This window comes from Neovison vison, chromosome 12, assembly GCF_020171115.1.
Source record: "Neovison vison isolate M4711 chromosome 12, ASM_NN_V1, whole genome shotgun sequence".
In the NCBI taxonomy this organism is placed as follows: domain Eukaryota; kingdom Metazoa; phylum Chordata; class Mammalia; order Carnivora; family Mustelidae; genus Neogale; species Neogale vison.
The window spans coordinates 116,388,532-116,410,880 of record NC_058102.1 but is presented as its reverse complement, the minus strand read 5'-3'; the positions used below and the strand labels follow the sequence as shown (position 1 = coordinate 116,410,880).

The following is a 22,349-nucleotide window of genomic DNA, read 5'->3' as shown; positions in this document are numbered from 1 at the left end:
TCAGGGGTGAATTTTCACCTTGGCAAGCAAGTACAGGAGAGCGCAATCTCTCCTCATTTCCATGCATTCGGTACAGTTGACCTGGAATTCACTGTTGTTTGTAAGTAACAAGCATATTGCTAAAATACTTATTTCCCACTATATTCAAAGCGTTACCCCAGGAGGAGAGATTGAAGTGACGCCATCTGCATGAAAGAACCAATCACGGAGCGAGAGAGCATTCCTCCTAATTTCTACCTTCCCTCCGCTCAAGGTTAAAGTGAGGATGCTTTTACCTTGGCTCCGTTATACTCAACGTGCCCAGTTTGAGGCTTTGCCGGTAAAGGCTGTGACAGAAGGAGCAAGGAAGGTGCAGAGCTGTGCCCGAGCCTAGATGTGAGCCGTTCCTATGTAAGAGCAGACCTGGATGATGGGAGGCTTCTGCTTCCCACAAAAACTTCTACACATGAGCACACCCTTTCTCAGAGAAGGAGAACCCATAGCTCCATAAAACAAAATAAGTAAACAAAAACAAAGACAAAAACAAAACCCAAGTTGGCTGTTAATGCAATAAATGAAGTTGAAACATGAGATTCCTACTGAAGTCACCTCTTCTTGATGGGTCAGGGAGCGGGTATTAACAAGACCTCTGGAAGTTCCTAATATATGTATGTATTTATAGATACTGAGACAAATGGGCTGACTTGAGAAAATGGCTTTTCTTTTTTTGCCACGATAATATGAAAAAAAAAATTGGAACTTTTTTCAGTGTAACCAATAAATGATTTTAAATGCTGTAGATAAACTATAAACTTGTAACTCTTAGAAGATGGTCAGTGTTTCCACTATAAACGACCCATTTTCTGTGGTGTGTTACTCATTGCCGTACATAATTTGCTCCAGGCTAACATACTTGCCCTGTTTCATTCAAAGGCCTTAGTTTCAATTGATTCAGTCATGAACTGATGCAAAAATAAGAAGGTTGGTTGTTCTGAAACGAGGAGTAAATCTGAGGCTTTGTTTCTAATCAATATTAACTGACCACTTTAGGGTTTATAAAGAAAGAACCCTCTCCACAACAGGGCAATTGAAAGGGTATACTGTGATGAGTCTAGTCATTCCTTTTTAGGAGGAATTTCACTACGGATGTGTGATGGGGTCCACGAAAGCCCTGAGGTCTGTGGCAGGGTGTTTACAAGCAATCCTGGGAAGGTTCCACAGGACCTGGTTCATAGAATGGTACTCTGTTCTTAACACCAGCTGTAGGGGTTTCAGCTTGAACTTGACATCTCACAAAGAAAATGCTTCTGCATTAATTAGTTTTTGTGGCTTGTGGCTACTTACATACAGGATTTGTTTTCAGAAGCCCATGGTAACATTTATTGGCCCTATGACTGTAAGCGATTATCCTGGAAATTTGGAGGGGGGGGCAGCCTTAGAAGCTGGGATTTAAATGGAAACCCGGTTCATGGTACAACATTTCTGAGCTCGATCTGACCCCTTATTCTCTCTGAGAGTGGAGCTCTCTCATTCTTTCAGAGGAGAGTTTTTGAAGGAATTGGAAATGTACTGTGGGACATTTCCTTGCAGATTTCATATTAATGTGGTAGCCAATAACATGGTACTCTTATGAGTTAGATGGGAACGCCTTCAGTTTCGCCCATGGAAATTAATTATGTGGGCTCTGTGAGTCCCTTCTGGGTAAAAGTACAGACCTGCAGCCAAGGGCTCATGTTTAATGTAAAATGAGAGTCAGATGCTAGATGAAACTGCATTTTGACCCGGGTGGCCGTAAAGGTCCCACAGTGCCTTTGGCCACAATCGGGTGAAAATCCTACTGCCTTGGAGCATTTCCAACTGGTACAATCCCATCTCCCCCCCTCCCCACCCCCGTCTAATATTTCCTCTGCCATTCCAAGGAGAAGAGTAGGTCACTTTCGAGCTCTCAAGGTTTTAGAATGTTACGGAGTAATACTCTAAATTAATTAGTGAGGTATTTGGCACACCCCATCCCTGATACATTTGCTAGTTGTTCCTGATGTGAAATAAGAACTAATTCTGCCTTTGTAGGTTTTAATGTAACAGGATTTACAAAATCCCCACTTAAAAGCTGCATCTCAAATAGAAGCCCAATTTCATCAATTCGTTGGGTAAAGGTTCCACTCAAAACATTTCACCCTGGTTAGAAAATAAAGAAACATTCTAAAGTGCGTGGTTAGTATGGGTCATGCGTGTGTTATGAGGGTGGGGGTTTGGAGATAAGGATGAGTCGTGCACATTTAGCCATGGTGGAGCAATTCTTATTCGATTAAGACCATCCTAGCCTCTGACTCTGGAAACGGCTCAAATAATTGTTTTGCGTGGTGGTGGCAGGACAGCAGGAGGGAAGGAAGATGGCGCTGAAGCTCTGCCACCACCCGGACCCCGGCCATGGTCAGGGCCGAAAGGAGTTACGTGAGAACACACACACACACACACACACACACACACACACACACATGAACTAGCCGGTCTCAACCCCAACATGACTGAAATGGCACAGCAATGGGATGAGGATGGTTTCTGCACCTGTGAGCTGGAAGTCATCACCTGTGCCGCTGTGGCAGTTGGCCTGGTCGTCATCACATTCATCCACCAGGTTCCCGTTGGGAGTGGTTGGTCCAGCTGTAGGTGCTGAAACGAGATCCAAGGATTATGATCTCACACCTCTGCAATGTACTTACAGGGCTCTGGCTAGGGAATCCGCTAACGCCTTTGCAGAAAACTCTAATCCATGGTAAGAAGGCCAAGAGCATGGCTTGCCTCTCTTTCAGGCACTAAATATACTTGGATTTAGCAGAATGCATTGGGGACCGCTTTGTTTTGGTATTTGATCACTATCTGCCGAGGAGAGTTGGCAGCCCTAGCGTTTTATACATTGTAATCTACATAAACATCCTTTTTCTGAAAAGTGCTTGAGTTCTCTCACTGGTTATTTATTCATGACCCTGGAATTGAGAACTTTGATGAGAGAGATCCTGCTTCAAATGTTTCTCCTTTCATTTTCAACGTGCTAGAGAACTTGCTTGTCATGAATTCTTTTTCATTCTTAGGATTTGCTAAGTTTGCTAAGTTGGTATTATAATTTTTTCCCCAAAAGGGAGTCTCAAGATTCTCTTTTAGGACAATATTGTTCTTTATTTTTTTTTAAATTAGATTTAATCCATTTCCCTTTAAGTAAGCTTCACAACTTGGGACCCCCCTCTCGGGAGCAGGTGTTTGAGAGAAGTTATCTTAGATATCCTGGGGTCATTTTCCCTGAACTCCCTAGGGGATTGCATTCCAACCCTGGCAGGTAGTCCTGTATCTTTGAGCTTGTAGTTGAAAAGTAGCCAACATTAATCAAAGACGGCTTTTGAAGTTCTTTAAATTTAGTTTGGTCTATTATTTTTCAGCCTGTTACTCATTCTTGCAATCTGTTTAATATTTTACAGTTTTCGGCATTACATTTCACTTTACAAGACTCGAGATAAGGTACAGCTCTCTTGATGTCTGAGAACCAGACAAGACACTGGGAGCGGGTGTGGGGGGGGGCGGGGGGGGTACTGTACTCTGAGAGCTTCCGGCCAAAAGAACTGTATTGGTAACCGCTTCTTCCTCAATAAAAATTTGATACTCTTTGTAATTGTGCTTCATTACTGAGCAGAGTTATGACAAATATAGAAACGTAACTAGTTTCAACTTCCCTAACTGTCCAGGACACACACCAATAATAACTAGGGAGAATGTGCATTCCGTCCAGGTGTACAATGTAGACTTTGTACAATGCCAAGCACACATTCTGGACTCCACTTGTCGCTATCACTGAATCAAGAGAACCCTTCCTGGAGGCCCAGATGCTCGTGACGCCTTCAAGTATTTAAAACTCTCTATTCATCCTTCTTACGGTATTTATTGAGAAGGAGTGCTTCATTGGAAGAGACCCAGGGTAGGACATGGTTTAAACTGAAAAAGTAGAAAGTGAATAATCTTAATATCCCAACTTTAATACTTGAATGTATTTTCTCTTCTGTGATTCTCTAATTATTTCTCATAAATGCTAGCCCGAAGTAGGATGGGCACATGTGCAAGGCTGAGTTGTAACCCCCTGTCTTTCTCTGTTCCTCTAGGTATCTTCTGGAGTGTAAGGCATGGAGTAGATATTTACTAAGGGATGTTAATCATTTTAAGGAATTAAAAACAAACAAATAAACAAATAAAAAACCAAATCACTCCCTTTTACCAGTTGTGTCAAAAAGCTTTGACGTTACTTTCCCCGGATTGTTGGCTTCTTCTATGGCTCCGGGCAACTTCCTCACTTTTGTGAGTGCTTGGAAACATCTGCAGCAAATCTCTTCACCAACTATTCCTACCTCACTACAAGAGTTGACACTGGCAAACTGCCACCAGCCTCAGTCTTTTCAACCAACAATTCATTCCACCTCTTAAATCAGTGTTGCTTTCCAGAATCCAGGCTCATGACTTGCACCATAGTGGCAGACTCCCTTTTCCAGAGGAGCACGTTTCTTAGCCAATGGAATGAACGTGTCTACAATTGGCTTGATCTGCCTGTCTCTTCTCTTTCTCGGTACCTTTGCCAAAGTCCTGGCACATAGTCATTCTTAGTCTGTGTTGATAGTGACTGGATAGTTCAGAGGTCTGGACATGGCTCCAGATATAGAAACAACTACACAATAAAGAATGGGAGATAATGGCCTACTTTAAAATAAATACATACAAAAGTAGCTATGAATTATTCACTAGGATGGTGATTTATAGCTTGAGATTCTCTAGTGCATAAGCAAAGTTTTATGATGTTTAATGTGCTCAAGAATGTAATTATATTTGGGTAGCTCAAAACACAAATAATTTTGAAACCACGAGAAGGTGGTATTAAAAAGCATTCTTCAAAACAACCATGAGCATATGTTCAGTTGATTAACATCTGGGAACCAACAATAGCCATCCTCAGAGCTAACCTGAAGAAAGACCTTTATGGGGATGGAAAAGTTGGTTACTCATTGATGCTCAAATCTAAGGCAGATGGGAATTCTAATGCACAAAAGCATTCGACAGTACAATATACAAACATGGCATCATTTTTTTTCAAACATTCCTCTTATTTATTATGTGATAAAAAGGCAGAGCTGCGTGCAGTTCCAAGGTCAGTGTGTGAAATGAATTTGTCCTTGGTATGACTTTCATATGATAAATTTATGCAGTAATATCCTTGAATGGATTCAGTGCCCATTCAGACATATTATCTCATGTAAAGTTTTGTTTCTCTGCAGCAGTCTGAGAAATTCATTCAGGGTAATGCTGCTATTTCAGTCTGTCAAATGTCCCTTCCCACTAGGATGTGATGGTAGTTACCACTGCAGACAGAAACTTGAATCAGACAGATGGCTGAACAAGACTGAAAAAGTCAAAAGAACTGGTGATTTCCAGGCATTGAGGGCAAACTGCCCAATGGGTGGGGGAGTTTACTTTGGAGTGATGGGAGTATCTTGGAACTAGATAGAACAATGTCTTGGTTGCATAAATAATTGTGAATGTATTAAGAGCCCCTGAATTGTTCACTTAAAAATGATCAATTTCCTATTATGCAAATTTCATCTCAATAAATATTTTTTAAAAAAAGTCAAAGGAGGCAACCCATAGAACCTGAGGAGAGCTCTGCGAACAACCAAAACACTGTTCGCAAGACAAGCAAGGCACTGTTGTGTGGGGTGTGCTGGAATGTTGAGCCTCCCGGACTGGCAGACCCAGAGGCAGGATCACCCGGGGGAAAAACTAGCCATTTGCAGCGGCACCCTCAGGGGCATAAATGCATGAAGAAAGAGATTTAAGAATTGGGGAACTAGGGACGCCTGGGTGGCGCAGTTGGTTAAACGACTGCCTCCGGCTCAGGGCGTGATCCTGGAGTCCCAGGATTGAGTCCCACATCAGGCTCCCAGCTCCATGGGGAGTCTGCTTCGCTCTCTGACCTTCTCCTCGCTCATACTCTCTCTCACTGTCTCTCTCTCTCAAATAAATAAATAAAATCTTTAAAAAAAAAAAAAAAAAGAATTGGGGAACTAGAAGGGACTCTGGGAATTGTAATTACCTTCCAGTTCACAGCCCAGCAGCTCCATCCGCAGCCCTAGTCCTCCATGAGTGGCTCTCTCAGGGTAGATCCTGATGAATCGTGTGGAAAGAGGTGGAAAAGTCCTCAGCTCAGGTGTATCGTAGTTGTTGTTGCCTTCAAAAGACTGTGAAGTAAGAGAAACGCCATTACTGATAAAACCTCCCTTTCGGCAGAAAAGTCCCCCCTTCAGGACTCTTAATAAGGCAGAGAAATAGACTCCATCCCATCGCTGCATAAATGGCCGACACCTCTTTTACAAACGAGGAAGTGGGAAAAAAACCAACAATTAAAGCTTCTCCAAGAAGTGACAGATATCATTTCTCAGAAACTTTGGAGCACACACGGAGGCTATCCCAGAAGCTGAGGGTTTAATGAGACACGTTTTCAATGACATGCCTGGGAGAAGTGACACTTCCACCACTTCCTGGAGGTGGAGGAAGGTAACTCAGGAAGAGAAGCTGCCATTTTTCAGAGCTAGAATAGACAGCACATTTCCAACAACGATGCCTCTTACATCCTCTTAAAGGAGCCGGTCCTAGTTTTGCTAAGACCCATAGAAGGGATTAAACTCCTGAAGTAGGAGATATTCAACGTAATGCCGTGCAAACGCAATTTAGTCAGGAACTGGGGTTATTCCAACCCACTGAAATTGCTATTTACTGAAGCAGTACCACCCGCGGGAGGGAGGCATTTGTACATAAAAGACCTTCTCATCTCAGGAAGGTAACAAGGGTCCTGACCATGGAGTGAGGTCCTGAGGGCGGGCTGAACTGCAGAGTAAATGAGGTACATCCCTAACTTGAAGACGCTGTGGCATTCTTCCGTAGCCAGGCAGCCCATGGCCGGTTCGGCAACTTGATTATTTTAGTCCCCTTTTTACACAGACAGGAAGGTCAAAATCCTTGAGTGGAATCGTAAGAAGCTGGAACAGTAACTTTTGCAAGAAACAGATAAGACTTCTTACGTCCTCTTCTCCCAATATCATTCTTAATCCCGTCCAGGGTGGGAGGTGGGGAAGGGGGATTAGGAAAACCAAACCACCTTATCATTGAGAGTGTCTCTTATATGCATCAAACATTGCGCAATATTTACAGGTGCAAGGCATTGTTCTAAGTGCTTGAAATAGAAGAATTCATTTAATCCTCGGGTAGGTTCTATCATTACACCCAGCTTACAGATAAGGCACAGAGAAGTTGAGTAATGTGCCCATGGCTCTATGTATAATAAGTGTCAGAACCAGGGTTCAAACCTACGTAGTCTTGACTGGTGCCCTTAGAAAGAATCTAGTCTAATCTCATTAAATTCAGGAAATTGAGGTCTATGACCAAGGCAACATATTTAGTTTTCTTAATGTTTCCTTAAATGTATTGCAGTTTGGACTACCAAACCTAGCAGATCAGATTGAGTGGATGGCCAGCCCCAGGCCATGTCAGTCAGGAGTGGGGACGATACCCAATGGCTGGGTCAAGAAGTTCCAAACCAGCAAAAGATGGGATCATTCAGCAGGAGAAATATCAGGGCTAAAGGGGGCACACATGTAAGAGAAGAGAGAACAACTGGGTGGTCTGTGACAGACTAGAGGTTCTCTGAGTTCTAGAAGGAAATTAATCACCCTTTTCCAGTTCAGAAAAGCCTCCAGGAATCTAAAAGGACATGGTTAACATAGCCCCGCTTCTCCCCCTGAAGGCTTCCTTCTATTATTTTCACGTAAATAATAGTAAATTCACAAATGGTGTTCTGCACTCTTGATGGAACATAGCTGGCTTCCAGTCACTGAGAATCTGACATACGTTATTGTTAGGCCCAATTAAGTGTCGCCAGCGAGGTATAATTATGATGAAAACAACATTGCTACACATGCCTGTTCTGTTGATGTTAACAAAGCTCCAACAATCACAGGAGAAAAGCACTTAGAGTTATGGAATTTGGGCTCTTCTTCTCATTTTAACTCAAGTCAAGAATTAGCACAATGTAAAAACATTATAAAAGCTGACGGGGATGAGCTGGGAAGAGTATTAGTAGTAAAGAGCCATATGGAACCGGGCTAACTTTGTTAACATGAGGCTGTTTGTGAAGTATCTTTGCGTCCTTTTACTAATCATGTTCTGGAAGGAGAGAGCTCTGGGACCTTAGATCCCCTGTCCTCTCCTGAGAAGTCTAGTTAATGCAGAGACTCTGATATACCTTGTCCATTATGGCTACCGGAGGATAGGAAGTGAGAAGCAAGGTCTTTTCAATCCTTCAAAGTCCTGTTTCATTCATAAAAACAGTGCTCACTCTAGTATTACATTAAAGATACTTGGCATTCTACGCAGGTAACCTTCATTTGTAAGTTTAAATATAATACGTTAAATATCATTATATACATTATTGTTATATACGTTAAATATAATGTGTTAAATATTGTCATACAATTCAGTAATAGGTATGCTCCTAACCTGAAGGTTTTACCCATGCTCTTTTGCATCTTAAAGATTTTAAGTAGGGAGCGGGACATACTAGGAGTCGCAGACTGGACTCTATGTAAATAATTTAGACGGTTTTGTGGTTTTAAATATCATAGGAAGATGATAATGATGGATAAAATAATACTTGAGGAGAAAAATCTCACGTACTCATGAATGGAGTTTTTTGGTTGGAATTGAAAACTGTGTCCTGGCTTAGGGTGGAATTCTGTAAGCAAAGTACTACCCCAGAGCGATAGTTTTAGCTCTGGACTTAATTGCAGACGTGACAGGGCATCTTATCCAAAGCATAAGGCACTTGGTTATCTTTCTCCTGTGGAACCCTTGTGTTGAAGAACAAACTTGTCACAACAGCATTGGCCCTGCTGATGTGTGGCAATCTCTCACTTGGTGATCGAGTCGGAAGGCTCACCACTCCTCAGAAGAGATTGGCTCTTAGGGGAACGCCAGTGTCTGAAGTTTCTTTCACTTTTTTCTTTTACCAAAACAAGAGGGCCAGACATAAAAGGGGGGAAATGAAATGAACATAAGAAAGAGAGTAGCTGCATATAGATTAAAAAAAAAAAAACTGGAAATATTTTGGAAACCACAAGTGAAGCAGGGGTGAGATGGGAGAGAAATTCTTACATTTCTGACAGCATCGTGGCTGTTGGTGGCCCGCCACACTGGTGCTGATCACAGCCATGGGGGACAGGAGGTCTCTGCAGAGCCTCACATCTGGACAGAGGGGAGCTGGTGGTGCTGGCGGGTTTTGTCTCCTGTCCGCAAGACCATTGGCCTGAGTCACTTTTATCAAGCCATATTCCCACGCTTGCTTAGAGTGGGAGCAAGGATAACATTCCTGCCAATGGGCTCAGATCTTCTCACAAAATGAGTGGGTCTTGGGCAAAGCAGGCATGGAAAGCCAATTGTGTTGGGTGTGTTGATGGCTGAATACCATTCCTAAGTGCAGACAGAATGGACTGGCTGTGGCTTGTTAGTTATTCATCCTCAAACCAGCTCTCGGATCCCACAGCATACTCTTGGGTGTCCTCTCCTGGTTGGTGTTGTGGGCTCAGGATATGCAAATAAGTTTGACCATCAGTCCAACTAAAACATAATTACTAAAGAAGATCTGTGGGGAATGTTGGAATATCTCCCTTTCCACTGGGTCAAGAACCAGCCATATTTAAAAAGGTTCCAATGTACTAAAAACATATGGAAGCACGATTCACGAAAGCCAAAAGGGAGAAGCAATGATAGGGACCATTGGTGGATGAACGGATACACAAAGTGTGGTATATGCATACAAAAGAATATCATTCAGCTTGAAAAAAAAAAAAAAGAAAAGAAAAAGGAATCCTGCCACAATGCTAGGACGTTGTGCTAAGGAAAATAAGACAGTCGTGAACGTTCAAATATTGTATGATCCCAGTTATGTGAGGCTCCTAGAGAAGTCAAATTCATAGAGATAGAAAATGGAATGGTGGTTTCCAGGAGATGGGGGATCAGGGAATGGGAGCTATTGCTCGGTGGGTCTAGAGTTTCAGTTTTGCAAGATGACGAAATTCTGGAGATGGTTAGCAAAACAATATGAATATACTTAACACCACTGACCTATACAGCTGAAAAGGTTAACATGGAAAATTTTATGTTATGTGTCTTTCACCACAAGTAAAAAGTAAACAGCAACAACAACAACAAACCTTTAAACATTTAAATAAGGGAAGCGTGAGAGAAGGGGAAAGGAATGGGAGGGGGGGTGCTAACAGATTAGGATCTGCAGAGAGATACTGAGTTTCTACTGGGTTGCCCTCTCAACCCCCAGACCCTCAACCTCTGGGCCACCCTGTCTCCTCAGTGTTGAGCTTTCTGCTGTTCCCTAAGGGAGGAATGGTGATCAGCAATGCTATCCTGTGTTGCTCTCAGAAACCATGTTCAGTACCTCATTTCCGGGTTCCCTAGAATGGGAGTCTTGTGGACACCATCAAAGACCTCCACTGATGTCATGGCTTAAAAGAAATATGAAGTCGTACTTCTTCAGGAAAATGCAGGAGGTCCTTGACCTAGGTCAACAACTCAAGAAAGGACTTCATCCCCAGTCCCTGGACCTCACCTTAGCCTTGCGCTTGCTGTCATCCATGATCATTTTCCAGTCTGAGCCATTGTTGCTGTATCCGATCTTGAATTTCCTCATGAACACTTTGTTCTCCCGGTGCTTCCCCCCCTGAATGATGATGCCCCTCACAATCTTCTCTTCCCCCAGATCCACCTGGAGCCACTCATTTATGTATGGGTGGGGAGCGGGTGGCAGCGCCCAGCCTGAGCGACTGGTTACCAGACGAATATTTTCAGGCATCCAGTTTCTCTCCCCTTGGTTTGATGCTGTTATCTGGGAGTCCGAGATAAGTCCAGACACCATACCCAACATGCCGGAGCAAGGGTAATCTAGAGGGTGGAATGAAATAGATGACATGAGATGGTTTTCTACAAGCCTCCGTGCTTAGAAAGAGAATACCACAGATTGAATTGGCCCATTGTCTGTATCCATTCATACACATGTGTAAGTCTCTGCATCATTTGATACTAAACCAGAGCTTTCCCTCCCTCAAACTTTTCTCCTACACTTGCAGAACTCCCCTCCCACACATACGTTCCAATTAAGAAAATCTTCCATAAGGTCATACACGTCCCTCTTTCTGAGTTCTTCCAAATTTAATGTCAAAGTATTGATGTTCCAGTCTCTTTGGTACCCCGAACTTATTCCCAGATCTAGGACAGGCCCTGCCCAACAGAGGTTCAGTTTATGACAGGTGGAAGATGTGAAATCAGTAATTTCAACAGCAGGAAGCTGTCCTGACCACCCCTTGTTCTAACTGCATTAGGAGCTTTCCACACAAATATCCATTGTTACCTCAAATGTACCGTGTCCAAATCCAAACGGTCCTTTTCCCTTGACGCTGAATCCCTTTACCAAACTCTGTGTTTTGACCAGTGGAACTGCCAACCAGCTAGTTCCTGCTTAGTCATCTTGTCTACCCCTATCTTCCATTTTGGCATTCCTGTTCTGCTATGTAAATCTGTCGTGGTTTTGTTTAAAAAAAGAAAGAAAGAAAGAAAAGAAAAAAAGAAAAAGAAAAAGAAGTCCGTTGACCCAGGCTTGTGGTCCCCGTTTCCTTCGGCATCATCCCGGTCTGTGCCCTCCAGGCCAAGGTGCTAAATGGTCTGGCTGTCTTGTCAGACTCCAGCTGTGAATTTATACCACCCATAACTGCTGATTCATTTATCCTAAACATTTTTCTGCAATATCATCCTTAGACTCAAAAATCTTCCATCACTAAGTAAAATAAGCCAGACACAAAAGGACAAATATGAGGTACCTAGAATAGCCAAACACATAAAGAGAGGAAGTAGAGTGTGTTTGCCAGGGGCTGGGAGGAGGCGAGAATAGGGAGGTAGACTTTACCGGGTACAGGGTTTTAGTTTGGGATAAGGAAAAGCTCTGGAGTTGGATGGTGGTGGTGGCTGCCCAGGACTGGGACTGTACGTAACACACCTCAGTCGTACACTTACAATGGTTAAAATGGTAAATTTTATGTAATGCATATTTACCACAATAATAAAAGAGCTTTAGAAAATTTCTATGGCTTTCTACTATTTATAGGATCATATAAAAAGTCTCTATCCAGCTTTTGACACCTTTATTTTGGTTTCACACTGTTTTTCTTTTATTTCCTCTTACTGACAGTATATTCCAGCTAATCCATTTCTTTCTCTAATCATCATCATTGCCTTTGATCAAAATGTTCCTGCTGTTCCTTGTCCTCCTGCAGACAGAAGTAAGGTCCACTAAAACCTTAGAAGCCAGCCTCAGACTCTTCATGAAAACTTCCCCAACTACTCTAGCCTTTGTTCTGAAGTCTCCCTCCTCAGAAATATGATGGTCCGTGCGAGAAGTAGCACAGAGTTTTGCATTAAATTGTTCTCTCCTTGTTTTTAAGACTGGCCATCTTGTCTCCACAGCTAGATTAGAAAATCCTCGAAGGCAAGGAACAGCATCAGAACTTTCTGTATCTTCTACAGCAGCCCAAATAGCTTCTGAGCATAAGGAGAGTATCAGTCATTGATTAATTGATTGGTGACTTAATAACAAACTGATCAATCATTCTCCTTTCAAGGACATCCATAAGAATGATAACCTATTTTTCTTTGAAATACTCAATTTTACATAATATAATTAAAATTCAGCTTAAAAATATAACCATCTTAACTGAGAGGCATATATTTAATGCAATTAAACTGTGTCCATGTTAGCTGCCCTTAAGAATGAATTACTCAGATACTTTCCACATGAGTTGTACATTTCAGGTCATGTCATTTCTTTATCCAAGCATTCAGTCCTGGCTCAACCAAGAATTATGCATGTACTATCAACCAAGCTGGCCAGGCTTTCCAGATCATGGTTTTGCAAAGCCCCTCCTCATTTACCCCATTTTGCTAGAGGCAAGTGAAATAAAGCACTTCCTTATCGTGGTGAGAAGGAGGGAAGCTTTCTCATTCTGTTCCTTTCCCTCCACTTGAAAGTTCCCATTATCTTGCCTTTCCCACTATCTAAACCACTAAAAATCTTGAACCGTTTTCAAGTGCTAACAATTTTCCTCGTCTTTCCAACAAGGTGTGGTTCTCCTTTTCTGAGACTTCTTATTAGCCCTTGATCTGCATTTCTACTATACAGATGACCATATTCTGCTCTTGGAGTGCCGCTATTTGCCTCACCAGATTTTAAGTTCTTTGGAGACACGAATCACACCATATCTAAAAATTTTCTATGACTCCTCAAGCCTGGTTTCTCTAGGGTATTTACTTAATAAATATTTGTTGAATGAATCAACTTATGAGCACAATAAAGGCAGCTGTCATTTTTTGTTAAGCACTCCTTCCTGTAATTCAGTCACAGTATTTGCTCCAAGCTGGGATCTGGAAACCCAGAACAAATTCAATGGGGATGAAAAAAAATTATAAGAAGTATTTTACTGAGGGTCTATAAAACTATAGTGCTAAAAATAGAAGTCACATTTTTGGTCACTGTGGTCACACCTGACTGATTCAAAATCAGCCTTTATAAAGAAAATGTTTAGCTGGTAATAAGTACCAGATGTGACCATCTGGAGAAAAACACAATTAACCTGAATATTGTAAGGAGAGCACAACCTTTACCAGATTAACGCGCTTTCTCTAATGCAGACTTGGCTAGGGTGTTTTTTACACACCCACAAACCATGTGATGCCCAGCCTCCTTCAGCCAACATATCCACAGTACAGTTAGTTACATCCCTTCTGTAAGTCTGCCTTACCCAAAAAGAACAATGAAGAAACACCTTGATTTTCCCTTGACTAAAAATTATTTGACTCACTTTTAGCAATGATTAGGAGAAAAATTATATTAACCGTTCAAAGTCTGAATGAGATGCTAACATCTACTTCTATTCTTCCATAGTTGGCTGGCTCAGATGTGCCTGGCTACAAGTCAAATCCTTTGGAAGTTGCGTTGCCACATTTAGCAAACAAACAATCAAAAATAACAAAAGAAGAAGCAGGATGGCAAACCAAATTAGAATTTAAAATAATGAGTGATTTTTAGCGCAAGTATGTCCCAAATACTGCATGGGATATACTTGTACTAAAAAAATGACTCGTCACTTATCTACATCAAATTTAACTGTCCATTCTGTACTTTACTTGGCAACCCTATGGGGGGTTGTGTGGGATTACAAGCAATTCCAGATGGAAGGGAGAGATGAGTTCTGTGGTGGGGAATTAAGGTAGTTCTTTTTATTGATATTATTTTATAGTAAAATCTCTGTACTCAGTTTTAACAGGAACAGTGGGATATACTGGTAAATCAATACTCAGTTTCCAAGGAGGAGGAGATTGGTGCATTTGATGGTTGAAACTGAATGAACATAGTTTAATCTTCCCATGATGACTCAGGGTATTGTGATGCCTGAGGTCATCCTTGCAAACTTTGGCTAACAGAGGAACACACCGATATGTGCAGAAATGCCAGTTAAGAGACTTCCGGTTAATAAACACAAGTTAACAGAATTGCAGTATGTTCTGATACTTCAAGTCATAACTCTCCAAGGTTATTTTTCTCAATATCCATATTTGCCCAGGGCGCCTGGGTGGCTCAGTGGGTTAAGCCGCTGCCTTCAGCTCAGGTCATGATCTCAGGGTCCTGGGATCGAGTCCCACATCGGGCTCTCTGCTCAGCGGGGAGCCTGCTTCCCCCTCTCTCTCTCTCTGCCTGCCTCTCTGACTGCTTGTGATCTCTGTCTTTCAAATAAATAAATAAAATCTTTAAAAAAAAATCCATATTTGCCCAAATGATGAAGTTTCTTTGTCAAAATAATGAAAATGCTCCTTTGTCAATCACCTATAAAGCAGAATGGTTTGCCCCAATCTTCTTTTCTTTATATCTTTCTGGAGTGACACCTACTATATACTCTGAAATTTTTTTTTGATTATTATATTTTTTAAAAAAGAATTTCTGGGGGCGCCTGGGTGGCTCAGTGGGTTAGGGCCTTTGCCTTCAGCTTGGGTCATGATCCCAGGGTCCTGGGATCAAGCCCCGCATCGAGCCCCGCATCGAGCCCCGCATCAGGCTCTCTGCTCTCGCGGGGAGACTGCTTCTTCCTCTCTCTCTGCCTGCCTCTCTGCCTGCCTGTGATCTCTGCCTGTCAAATAAATAAATAAAATCTTAAAAAAATAAAAAAGAATTTCTTAATATAAAAGTTAGGTGAAAGCTTGAAGGCTCCAGAAACTTTGGAAGTCAAGTGATGTATTTATGAGGTAACTTTTAATTCAATAGTTTTTGTTTGTTTTAATCCAGTTTGGGTTAGGATTTGACAAGCCAAGAGGAGAGGGTGATATTTTGAAATTCAGTAATTTGTTTATAGATAGAACTGTAAGTCATCCAGGAATTAGTTAGTTAGTTAGTTAATTAATTGTTAATTAATTAATAAAAAATAAATGCATATAGCACTTGTTATGGTCCAGGCATACATGACACAATAGAAAATAAGGGAAGCGTGGCCCCTGCTTTATGGGTCTTCTGGTCCAGCAAGGGTGCTGAAGCCTTGTTTCTCTCACACCAGTCTCCACTCTGAGGGGACAGTGGCCTCTAAGAGATGGAAACTATCTGTTTCTGGCAACTGAGAAGAAAACACGGATATCATTGTCTCCTCAGAGACTCTGCTTGCTGAGACCTGTTCTAGGCCCCGTTCATGGAACACCATGCCTTCTCTCATTTACAGGGTACCATTTAGTGAGCACTTACTCTAAGCCAAGTGTGTTATATTCTTTCAGTTTAATCTTCATTACAGATGAATTAAAGTCCATCTTATTCACCCAGGAAATGGAGGTCAGAGAGAGGAAATGGTCCTCTCTCATGGTCACACATTCAAGTGGACAGTCCAGAGTGAGGCCTGGGGAGATGTCTGCACACTTTCTGTCCACGTGACTGTCAACATGCTGCCTTCTCCAAAACCCATCCATTATTTAGAGACTGTAGCTACTGTACTAGCCAGGAGTATCTTAAATATGTCAGACTATCTAAATATATCAGATTATGTAAAATATGTCAGGGGTCATGATAAAGAGATTAGCACTCTGAGCCTAAAACAGTATCTTTTGGGGGAAACAAACAGCTCCTTAAATAATTGCAAAATAAAATATGTGTGAAAATAAGAATACGCTGTTGCGGATACCAATGTTTAAATAAATAGGTCATTTAACTAGTCCCTTAACATGTAACATTAAGTCATGTGATATTTTTATTTCAAAAATCCAATAAGTTATTCACCTTCTTCACATGTGAAGACTCACATGCCTAGAATGAACTCTCACGGAAATCCTTGTGAAAATGGAAAAGAGCAGTTCAAGTTTAAGTGAGTGTTTTATTTAACTAAAAGGAGAACCTTGGGAGTCTTAGTTCGGACCAATACGTTTGGAGTCGCCAAGTTACTTCTCCTTCTTCCTTTTTTTTTTTTTTTTTTTGGTATAGTGAGATAAGATTAGAAAGGAGACAGAAATTTCCACCCTGACCTCAAATGACCTTGTTCCTATAAATTTATGGGTAGTTTCTCAAATTTGTAATGATCTGAAAGTTACCTAGAACTTTTCCTCACGTAACCGCTGATCAAAAATAAAGCCAAGATTAAATCTAACTTTTCAATGTTCCTTCTTTCTCCAGACCTCTCTGACTAATTCCTGCCTCCAAGGCCTTGAACTTTCTAAGTCTGCGATCTTAAAACAAATAAGTCTGTCTCTGGGATGGAAATAAATACGAAATAAATAAGAAATCAGATGTTAGTTTTTCCTTTCCAAAATGGAATGTCCTATAAACTAGTATAGTTTTTTTTTCTCCTTAGTTTTTTCCTCCTGGTGCTTTTCTCCAAATGGCTTGTAAGTTCATTGAAAAGTTCCCAGGTGGGTATTCCCCCCAGCTTCAAAAATTTGTTTTCCTTCTCTAGACATAACTATGGCAAAGAGGATAAAAATAGAAGCAACAGTGTTGGTATTCATGGAAGAAGAAAGTAAATACCCTAACGTAATATTAAAAGATAGTTCAGTTACTGATTCTGTTTAACTTTTAATCTTATTTTGAAGGTTACATTGTATTGCCTTTTTTTTTTTTTTTTAATGACACTTTGCAATGTATTTACTTCAATGGAAAGGAATTCTGGTGTGACTGCTATTCACTCCAGACTACAGCAGGGTCGCACAGGAAGATCAGTGGACAAGTCATAAGTGCAGTGATTGCCACAGGAATACAAGGAAAGTAATAGTCCTGACGGTTTTTTTATTCTCAGCTCTGCCCTGCTTGGCCTACCTTTTCGGTCACTTAATGCCTCCAGACTGAGTCTTCTTCATCTCTCCAGTGGGTAGAATCCCTCTACTTATATCAGTTTAACAGAAACTTTTAAAGTCCTACTCATGTCAGAAGAAACAAAAAAACTAGAGACCTTGACAGATCGATTTCTAACATTAGTATATGCTTTCCACACACGATGGCTAGATACCAAGACCAGAGTTGTCAGAGGAGTTAGTAGGAAAAGGAGGTAAACCCCTCCTTGATCTTGGCTGACACAGCCTCCAGTAGCCTTCAAAAATAGAAAGATAAAGTAACAGAGAGCAGCATGCCATGTAATAATTTTTAATTGTAGATCTACCAAGCACCTGTCCGGGACAGAAGCTCAGTGCTTGTCTTCATGGAGCTTGCCGACCAGTGGCAAACACCTGTGACGCACCAGGCTGTGCTGAGTGCTTTAGACCCACGTGCTAATCCATTATCCCAACAACCCTGCATGGGTCTGCTGTCGTGACTGTTTCCTAGGTGAGATAACAAAGGCTTTGAAAGACAGTCGGTTCCTCCCCAAATAAGCCAGCGAGGGGCACAAGCACATCCCTCCGGGGTAAAGTCAGATCTGTCTAAATCTGGAGGACATACCCTTAACCACCAAATAGACAGGACCCCACCTATGTGAGATGATTTTGCCTATATTTAAAAGTTCTCATAAGTCAAAACGAGGCAGCCTTCCAGCTGGACCTTACCTGTGATCTTACAGCCATAAACTTCAAACCTCATTGATATGCCAGTTTCCCAAGTCGCAGGTCTGATTCGGACAAATCGAGCTATTAGTGGTTTAGGGAAAACTCCAAACACAACGTCTGTGGGGTTGGTGTTTCCCTGAAAGATCTAGACAGAAAAAGAAAAAAGCCCCTTTAACAACAGACTCTTTAGATTTAAGACAAATACAAAAATACGTTTTCTCAGATGTCTATAAAATTATTTACAACTTCAGCACTGGCTATCAAGGTTGAGGCAGCATTAAAAACTTGTCCTGTTATTTTTTCAAATGATAGCCACCAGAAAAAAAATCACGTGTAATATAGAATGTTGCCCTAATCATCTATTCAATTCTCTGAGAGCCTAGAACCTCCAAAAGCACTATTCAAAGGTAACACTTTAAAAAACATTTTTTAAATTTATTTGACATACAAAGAGACAGCGGGAGAGGAAACACAAGCTGCGGGAGTGGGAGAGGGAGAAGCAGGATTCCCACCGAGCAGGGATCCTGATGTGGGGCTTGATCTCAGGACCTTGAGCTTCATGAAGGCAGACACTTAACGACTGAACAACCCAGGCACCCCTCAAAGGTAACATTTGTTAAAGGCTACGTGCTATCATCCAAAAAAGTTGGAGATTATTAACTCTATCATACGGACCTACAGAATACTCTAGACATTTCATGGGCACTCACACCACTTTACTTTCCCAGGAACCCCTGGAAGGAGTACTTTTGGAGTTCAGTATAGGGTCCAGCTTTTGGAAAATTCTAGGGTATGTTCCCAGCTACAGCACTTGGGCAAGTAGTTTCCCCCCTTTTAACTCCATTTCTTGATGGAAAATCTTATCCCTAATGTTAAGTAATAACTTCCATCTTTTTTCACATCACGTTTTAGTGGTCAAAATCAAAGCCGAATTATAAATGATACGCAACTGGAAATCAGCTTTTCCTGCCTCTAGTTTTAAACATGAGTCATTTTATTCTAGGAAAGGATGAAGCAGGTAACTGCAAATGTAGTAGTAAGTGCCAGTCATGAACAAGTTCTCCACGGGCCACGCTGCCTAGGCGTGGTGCCACAGCCCCTTTCTCCAGCAAGATCTCTGAGGAGCAGAGACTCTCTGTCTTGCCGGGACACTCTGGCACTAGACCTCTCTCTGGAGGAGCTGAAAACCTCCACTTCTCTGGCATTTACTTCAGCTCTGCTCTGGGGAGAGCCCACAGAAAAGTAAAAGCTACTAGTGTTCTGCTTATCACACAACCACGCCACATTCCGGTCAGGATGTGTCCCTTGGATGTCACTGGGTCCCTTCAGAGGCCTGGGGACTCCTCCCCACCTTTCCAGGTAAGTTCTCAGAGGAGGACCACAGTTTCCCAGGGCTTGTTCTTAACCCTGGGAGAAAAGACTTCTAAGAGTCGGGATGGTGTTTTTGCTTCATTTAGCTTAAGTGCCTGCATGACGGAAGGTGGTCAAATGCTTTAGAAAGTTGGCTGTTAGCCTGATCTCTCTCCAGAGATGGTTTAATATCATAATTTATCCTGGCCTGTGATGGCCTTTAGATTTCTGTCCTACTTCAGCAAATCTCTCTGGGAAACAATCTGTATGGGAGCATTTTTGTGTGACAAAGACTAATGGGTCGTTGCCTGAGGGAGTCGAGTCCCCAGCCGTAATGCTTGAAGGGTCAACAAGTCCTCTTCAGGGAGAGACCGGCCGTCAGTTAAGAGGGCTGCCTGCTCCAGCGTAGGCTGTGGGGGTGAACTCTGGCTCACACTGAGGGAACCTTACGTTTGCTGAAAACCATGTAAGTGCGGACATTCCATTTACCATAAAGAGGATGACTGGAGTTGTCGTTGGTTGAAGGCTGCTCTTGACGAGCTACGGCCAACTCTCCCTGAAGAAGGCGGGGAAGATGTGGAGGCCAGCGTCAGAGAGGCCCCACAGAACAGGGAAAGGAGAGTGGGCAGCAACAAGGAGACTCCAGGTGGAGGATCGGATTGCATTAACTTCAATGAATGTGCTCAGAAGGACGCCACACCCTTATCTTTGCTGAATCCCTCTTTAACCCTTCTGCCTCCCACTTTGGAAGACCTTCTGCATCCCAGGATGCTCTGGATTGTGGGCCTCACACTGTGCATTGTCAGACACCCCCTCAGCCCTTGTGTGTGCTCCCTGACACGTCCCCGTCATGGTGTCTGGGCCATGTAGACAATTGATGGCCAACAGCTGACGAGGACATGTTGGAGAAACAGCCCTCATGTTTTAAAGAAATGGCCCAGAGGCCTGAGGTCAGTTCTCCTCACTCTCTCTGAATTCTTTTGTTTGTTGGTATGTCCTTGGCATTAGTGTTTTGTTTGTTTGTTTGTTTGTTTGAAACTAGGCATGTCTTCCAAAAAATATTTCAAGAATAAGTCATGAAACTTAGGGTCAAAATTTACTTGCTAAAGCTTCAAAAGCATTGGCTGTGAGGGTTTCTCGTCCCCAGATGGAGGATTGGTTCCGTGTCCTCCAGGGCTAGACAGTGGCCTTGAACTTGCTGTCCATAGAAGTTTCCTCCCACAGGGCAGCTGTCTATATATCTACTTTCATCCTGTCTGTCCTCAATAAGAGTTGGGGCTTCGCAGCTAATCAAAGGGAATTATCTTCACACTCAGGAGGCTTTTCTTAGTTCCAGACCCAGGAGGAAAAAACCAGGCCACGTATGCTCAAAAGAGAGACAAAGACACATTAATTGGCCTCTTCCCAAACTCAGAATTTCAAGTTCCCTGGATCTTTGCTACTATCCTTATCAATGCCATGCATTTTACTTGGCTTCAGGGAAAGCTTTTAATTTGAGGGAGACAGCGAGTAAGAGTTCTCAGAAATCTTTTGATTAGTCCATCAGAGCAAGCGGAACTTCAAATAAACAGGCAGACGGAGAAGAGTATGTCAGTTCCAAACGAGTTAGGGCAGGGCACCCAGGGCGAGGCCTGCTGGTGTGGCTTCTTCGGCTCAGGGCGGGGAGGAGGTGGCGTCCTGTCGTTTGCGTGATCTGAGAGAACACTGCGAACTGCCTTTCCTTCGATTCATTCTCACAGAAGCAGCCAAACGCACTTGTAAATTAGTTTGTGAGCCACAGAGGGTAGGTGAAAAGGAGTTTTCTAAAACCAGCCCATTACTGAGAGAAAAAAAAGGAGTCTATGAAAGAGAAGGAAGAAACTCTGGGAAACCAAACAAAACAATGCACCTAAGGCTGTAAGAGCACCGGGCTTATCCCACGGACAGTCCATATCCCATGAGAGGTTTAAAGTGATTCTCGAGTCTGACACTTAATTTGGCTGGTATTGACTTTTCTTGGAAACATCTGTATAATTTCCTCTTGGCTTCTGGATCTGGGAACATGAGACCCCCTTGGTCAGATATAAACCTCTAATTGCACTTTTCATTTTAAATCAATCCCAAACTAAACCAGGTCAGACAGAAAGCTCCCAAACAAACAAGTAAAAATTGATCATCCATTTCAAAGACTCGGTGGTGGGGGCAGGAAGGGAACGGCAGTCACACTTACGACAGGTTTACTTCCTTCTTTTATGGTGATCCAGTCTTCCCCGTTGGAGCTAATGTCTACTCTGTAAGTCTTGACGTAATATTTTTTCTTGGTTTCCTTTGAAATGGCTCCCTGTGTCCCAACGGCTGTGACAAAGCGCAGAAGACCCAAGTCTACCTGCAAAACAATACAAGTGTGGTCAGTCCCTCACCTTGCACCACCATAACTGGAAACGTCTTTTCCTGTGGGTTCCACAGTGTAGTTTTCATCCACCTTAGAGCAATAAGCCTGAATTCCACCTGGCATCAACAACCCCTAACTTCCTCATTCCATTCCTTCTAAAGGAAGGCACAGGTATGGGGTGCCTGGGTGGCTCATTCAGTTAAGCATTAGTCTTTGGTTCAAGTCATGATCCCAGGGTGTGGGATTCAGCCCCATGTCAGGGTCTTTGCTCAGCAGGGAGCCTGTTTCTCCCTCTGCCTTTGCTTGTGCTCTCTCTCTCTCAAGTAAATAAATACAATCTTTTACAAAATAAAAACATTTTTCGAAGAACACAGTAATATATGTCATTTTACAATTAGAAAGTTAAGACAAGATTAATTTGCACATTGAGCTTTGGAAAGGCTTG

General features: G+C 42.3%; 1 protein-coding gene and 1 long non-coding RNA gene across 5 annotated transcripts in view; one reads left to right on the top strand and one right to left on the bottom strand.

The window, feature by feature from the left end:
- The window catches only part of NRP1 (neuropilin 1), a 136,225-nt gene that overhangs the window by 19,548 nt on the left and 94,328 nt on the right, over positions 1–22,349 (bottom strand). For 2 of the 4 annotated variants that reach the window (XM_044226943.1, XM_044226944.1), the window contains exons 7-11: positions 21,743–21,898; positions 18,184–18,328; positions 10,685–11,016; positions 6,104–6,248; positions 2,548–2,652 (exon numbers count right to left, since the gene is read on the bottom strand). In XM_044226943.1, the coding sequence (XP_044082878.1) occupies positions 2,548–2,652; positions 6,104–6,248; positions 10,685–11,016; positions 18,184–18,328; positions 21,743–21,898 (883 nt within the window). The remainder of the gene's footprint in view (positions 1–2,547; positions 2,653–6,103; positions 6,249–10,684; positions 11,017–18,183; positions 18,329–21,742; positions 21,899–22,349) is intronic. The other 2 variants (XM_044226945.1, XM_044226947.1) reach the window with 1 other exon arrangement.
- Positions 1–22,349, top strand: part of LOC122891352 — a 43,765-nt gene that overhangs the window by 986 nt on the left and 20,430 nt on the right. The gene's annotated exons all lie outside the window — the stretch shown is intronic.